The 6,000-nt window shown below is 44.3% G+C and overlaps 1 protein-coding gene across 2 annotated transcripts in view; it reads right to left on the minus strand.

Annotated features, from left to right (window-relative positions):
• The window catches only part of MARK2 (microtubule affinity regulating kinase 2), a 127,539-nt gene extending 122,017 nt beyond the window's left edge, over nucleotides 1-5,522 (minus strand). Inside the window, exon 1 of one of the 2 annotated variants that reach the window (XM_089483725.1) lies at nucleotides 5,502-5,522. In XM_089483725.1, the coding sequence (XP_089339851.1) occupies nucleotides 5,502-5,504 (3 nt within the window). In that variant the 5' untranslated portion in view covers nucleotides 5,505-5,522. Of the gene's footprint in view, nucleotides 1-3,572; nucleotides 3,723-5,501 lie in introns of those variants that run through there. The other variant, XM_089483727.1, reaches the window with a different exon arrangement.
• Between the last annotated feature and the right edge of the window lie 478 nt (nucleotides 5,523-6,000).

Below are 6,000 nucleotides of genomic sequence, written 5' to 3' on the forward strand. Positions count from 1 at the left end.
TGTTTTAGTGTCAGTTTTTGATTATATATTGTTTGATGTGTTGCCCTTTGGTGGACAGAGTGTTATAAGTAAATACTGTTGTTGTTATTCCACCTAGCTTTCTAGAATTTGGGGTTTGCCTTCGTACGCTTCTTCGTCCCATGTGCCATTCATTTTTAAACCTCTTTTCTATAGCTCTTTTGTGCTCCCTCCCCGCCAGCGAAAGACCAGGAGCCCAAAGTCCTCGCAACAAAAGTACATGCGTTTGTGCGCAACGGCCTGATCCTCCCCTTGCACTCCACCGAAACGAAATCTATTATTATCTTGAAATTGGCGATGCAATTTTTCGATCGTGGCATTTGCTCTCAAGACTCCTCCTCCGCTACTCTTGGACCAGAACAAATACATGAAATGCAAAGATTTACAACTTGGAGCAAGAGCGACGCATTGCAATTGGCTGGCAATGACATCACGGTTTAAGTCCTTGGGGGAGAAGGGGCCCTCTTTATTGTGTCTTTGCACAGAAGGCCAGCAAGAGATGGAATTATCTAGGGAGACACAAACACACACACACAGCCCTCCCATGGGTCTTTGTTCTCTGGTTTTTGAGGTGGCAATCTCTGGGCACCCGGGACCATGTAAATATATTTGCCATCATTGCAATTTTAAAACAACACAACCAAATGCAATATGTGCAAACCACACGAAACGGTCGCATTCAACCCTTGCCGCTGTTGGAAACAATTGCTAGTTGCAATGGTCAGATCATTGTAACACAGTTTTTATTGTCCACATTGCTCTGATGGTGCTTTTATAGTACAAAAATTATACGGAGAGCATAATAAATAATACCGATAATAATAATAATGGCCAGTGCTAGGGCATGGCATTAAGCCAACCCTTAATATGAATGACAGCTAGAAAAAAACCCTCTTTTTGGGGATTTGTAATCCATAATAATAATAATAATAATAATAATAATTTGTTAATGTCATTAGTTATTGCAAGTCAGCAGATGCAAGTTGTCTTGTTGTTGTATGCCTTTGAGTAATTTCTGACTTATGGCGATGCTAAAGCAAACCTATCCTGGGGTTTTCTTGGCAAGATTCGTTCAGAGGAGGTTGGCCATGGCCCTTCCCCTGAGGCTGAGAGAGTGTGACTTGCCCAAAGTCAACCAGTGGGTTTTTACATGGCCGAACTTGGATTTGAACCCTGGTCCCCAGAGTCGTAGTCCCACGCTCAAACCACTGCTTCACACTGGATCTCAAACCATTGTGTGTGTTGTGTACCTTCAAGTTGTTTCCCGATTTATGGCTACACTAAGGCGAAACTATCCTGGGGTTTTCTTGGCCAGATTTGTTCAAAGGAGGTTGGCCATGGCCCTTCCCCTGAGGCTGAGAGAGTGTGACTTGCCCAAGCTCACACAGTTGGTTTCATGGCCAAGCAGGGAATCGAACCCTGGTCTCCAGAGTCACAGTCCAACACCCGTACCTCTACACCATACTAGCACTACATCTCAACTCAGCTGATTCTCTCCCTATCCACTTTCTTCACTTTCCACCTTTCACAACCATTCATAGAAACTGGAAATACAGCGCCATAAACAATTCTGAATTTGGATTAAAGGATGATAGGGCATTTCCACTTGATTCCAAAGTGAACTGGACTGGGAGTTGACCCTTTCTCCAATGCTGGTGATGGAACAGTGCTATCCACTGGAGTTGAGGGCAGAAAGCTGGGATTAAGACAAACCCTGAAGTGATGTGTGTCAACAATTTAGGAAGCCCTCTCTTTGCCATGGAACCCACCGGGTGAGCTTGGGCAAGTCACACGCTCTCAGCCTCAGGAGAAGGCAATGGCAAACCTCCTCTGAACAAATCTTGCTGAGAAAACCCCATGGCCTTAGGGTCGCCATAAGTTGGAAATGACTTGAAGGCACACAACACGCACACACTACCAGTGGTTCCCAGTCTCTGGTCTTCCAAGTGTTTTAGACTACAGCTTCCACAAACCTGAACTACTGGGCATGCTTGCTAGAGTTTTTGGAAGTCCAAAAATGCGGAAGGAAAAAAGGTTGACATGATGCAGTGCCCTATTCTATTGTTTAAATCCTACATTTTTTGCATCCCTCCCTCCCTTAACTGAGAGATCATTCATGATCTGAGATCTTAAACTCTCCTGTGTGTGTGCCTTCACGTCAAATGTTGACTTATGGTGATCCCATGAGTGACTATCATCAGAGTTTCTTAGGCAAGGGATAGTCAGAGGTGGTTCTGCCAGTTCCTTCCTCTGAAATATAGCCTACAGCTCCTGGTAGGCTGACCCTGCTTAGCTTCCAAGTTCAGGCAGGATCTGGAAGCTTTAGGGCATTTAGTTTGCCCACAATGCTACAAGGGAAAGTCAAGCAGCCATTATGGAGTCAGACCTGCATATCCACAGAGTCACACATTCACTGTTTGAAGATAATTTGAAAATACATACATTCCAAAAAGCAAAGTGTGATTTTGCCATTTTATATAAGGGACGCCATTTGTAGAGGAACACCATTTTACTATGCCATTGTATTTAACGGAACTTGAGCATCCGTGGATTTTTGTATCCACAAGGGGATGGTGGTCCTGGAATTAAGGGGCTTGACAGACAGGCGGCTCAACGCTGTTCCTTTTAGCCCCGGAAGCAAGGCACAGCAACCAGATGCTGCAACGTGCGCACGGAGCAAAAAGAAGCCCCCAAAAAGGGCCTTCTTTTTGCACCGTAGAAAGGGTGCCACAAACGCTGTGGAACAGCATTATGACTCCCTTGTGTGCAGCACTGTTTGGGTGCTGCGCACGAGGGACATCATCGTGGTGCACCTCGTGTAAATGGGTGCGTGCCAAGATGACGCCCCGGCAGAGGAAGAAGGGCTTGGAGCATGTAAATGCTCAGCCCTTCTTCACCCCTAGTATGCATTCAGGCTGGCATAAAGTGTCAGTCTGTACTGCCTCTCTGTCCCAATGGATACCAAGGTCCCACTCTATTTAAAACAGGCATTTTTTAAAAGGCCCTCATAATCAGAGGCTCTAAATGGTATTTCGCTTAGTTTGTTCCTTAATCTGGCATTGCTAGCAGCTGGGCATGGGGGAGATGGCACGCCACATGGCACACCCAGTTCTGCCCCAACGTCTTGGAGGACATCACTGACACTCCTTAGCAGCTGCTGCCTGAGGCCATTGCCCCCCTCTGCCCAATGCTAGAACCACCCCTGCTTTTCAGATCTGCCTCCTGGATCCAGCCAAATAAGCCTTCTTCTTGGGATTTGACAGAGAAGAACCTGGAAAGGTTCCTTTGTGGACTACAAATCCCAGTATCTCTCCGCCAGCATGCGCATTTTCTAAATTCTGTTTCAGAGTGATGTGTGTATGACACACACACAACAGTCATTGGGTTGACACCCTTATTTTTAGCTAAACCAGTTTATCCAGACCTAGGAAATACCTCATGGAGAAAAAACAACTGCAGTTGATTTTATGGCGATGGAATGTGAGTGAGTGAGTGTGTGTTTCTGTGTACAAATGAAAGAAAGAGTTTCAATGTGATTTATTCAATATACATACCACTCAATTGATATTTTCCGTAAGGCTTATAGAGTCAGGCCTCTGTATCCACCGATCTCTTAGCCGCAGATTCAACCACCCATGGCTGGAAAATATTCTTATAATGGGACTTGAGCATCCATAGATTTCAGTATCCACAGAGTTCCTGGAACCAAATCCCAGTGGATACCAAAGGCTCACTGTAGATCAAGGTTAAAAGAAGGCCAAGAATACAAAATACACTATTATTGTTTTAAAACACCCGCTTTCCTTCCGTATGTCCGGCTGCTATAAAAAGCTGAAATTTGGTACAGTCATATTTTCTGCAAGCTGAGACTGGGCTAGGATTTGGCAGAGATTTGGGAATAGTGCTGGGAAGGGACCGAAGCTGGATTTTCCCTTTACTCACCCTCCTCATTCGGCTTGGAAGCAGGAAATCCCTGGGACAATCCAGAATGAGCAACGGGGGATTTTTCTCTTTTCTATATGTGATCGGTGTGTGTGTCTGAGTACTTGCGAGGCAAACTTCACTAGCAGAGATTATTAGGTAAGAGGTCTTAAAAAGGAAAACTTCTAATATCAGTATGCTCATATGCAATTCTATGGGGCCGCCACATTTGGGAGTGAAGTCTGCAGTTCTCCTTGCTGTGAATCTGAAGGGATAACAGAGCAAGAGAAGGAGCAGAGAACATGCAAAATCATCCCCTGCCAACTCTGTGCAAAGAGGAAAAATGAACAAGGCAATAGACACAACAGAGAATGATTAAATGATGCTCAGTGTATGAGAGAGAATATATACTGGTCAAAGACCGAATAAATTTTATTACAAACTTTGTTTCATGAGAGAGAATGGAGAGATGTAGCTTTGTTGTCGTCGTCGTGTGCCTTTCCAATTTATGGTGACACAAGCCAGTGTGGTGGTGTACCAGTTTGAGCGTTGGACTACAACTCTGGAGAACAGGGTTTGAATCCCCACTTGGCTATGAAACCTATGACCCTGGGCAAGTCACAATCTCTCAGCCTCAGGAGCGGCTTAAAGAACCGGGGATGTTTAGCCTGGAGAAGAGATGGTTAAGAGGTGATATGATAGCCCTGTTTAAATATCTGAAGGGGTGTCATATTAAGGATGGAGCAAGCTTGTTTTCTGCTGCTCCAGAGAATAGGAGCAATGGATGCAAGCTACAGGAAAAGAGATTCAGTTTAAATATTAGGAAGAACTTCCTGATGGTAAGAGCTGTTCGGCAGTGGAACATACCGCCTTGAAGAGCGGTGGGCTCTATTCCTTTGGAGGTTTTTAAACAGAGGTTGGATGGCCATCTATTGGGGATGTTTTGATGGTGTCTTCCTGCATGGCAGAAGCGGCTGGGTTGGAAGGCCTTTGAGGTCTCTTCCAATGCTATAATTCTATGATTCTACAAATGCCTAGGCTAGGAGGTATTGTACATGGACCCTTGTTATCCGCTGGGGTTTGGTTCCAAGATCCTCCGTGGATAACAAAATCCATGTATGCTCAAGTCCCATTAAATACAGTGACATAGCAAAATGGTGTCCCTTATAAAAATGGCAAAATCAAGGTTTGATATTTGAAATTTATACTTTTTTTGAACATTTTCAAACCGTGGATGCTTGAGTCCGTGTGTAAAAAGATCCGTCTATAAGAAGGGCCCACTGTACCTCTAAGTACCATCTACTGGGGAATTACCATGGATGGGGACTGTTGTTTTTCTCATGTCCCGCCAGGGGTATCAAAATGGCAGCAAGTTGTTGCTTTGTGGCTCCTAGATTGGATGGACATTAAGCCTTACCCAGCAGACTCCCTTTGAGGAAGGAAAAGCAAGGGGGGGGGGGGGATGACAGAAAGGGTTTATTCGTAGCTAGCGGTGCCATGAGAGTAGTAGGTCTTTGGAGCAAATGCCCAGGACCCCAAATACAGTAGTAGGACTGACTTACCATATTTCAAAGGAAGAGATGTCAGAACTCTGGAAAGGTTAAGTAATAGTGCCAAAGTGTTAGCAGTGTTGTCAAAGAAAACATAATTTGCCAACGATCCAATCCTGTGGAAATTTAAGAATATAATATAACACATTGTAATAATATGTACAATATTATGTTAAGGCATAATAATAATAACAACGTACAATGCAATAATATGTTGAGTGAGTGTGACGTAGTGGTTTGAATGTTAGACTATGACTCTGGAGACCAGGGTTCGAGTCCCAGTTTGGCCATGAAACCCACTGGCTGACCTTGGGTAAGTCACACTCTCTCAGCCTCAGAGGATGGCAATGGGAATCCTCCTCTGAAGAAATCTTGCCAAGAAAATCCTATGATAGTTTTGCCTTAGGGTCGCCATAAGTCGGCATCGACTTGAAGGCACACAACAACAACAACAACATGTAAAATATTTTATACAATTACAAGTAATTACAATGCAAAGATATAGCCATGT

Source organism: Sceloporus occidentalis, unplaced genomic scaffold (assembly GCF_023333645.1).
Source record: "Sceloporus occidentalis isolate IW3139 unplaced genomic scaffold, rSceOcc1.0.p SCAF_20, whole genome shotgun sequence".
NCBI classification, from domain to species: Eukaryota; Metazoa; Chordata; class Lepidosauria; order Squamata; family Phrynosomatidae; genus Sceloporus; species Sceloporus occidentalis.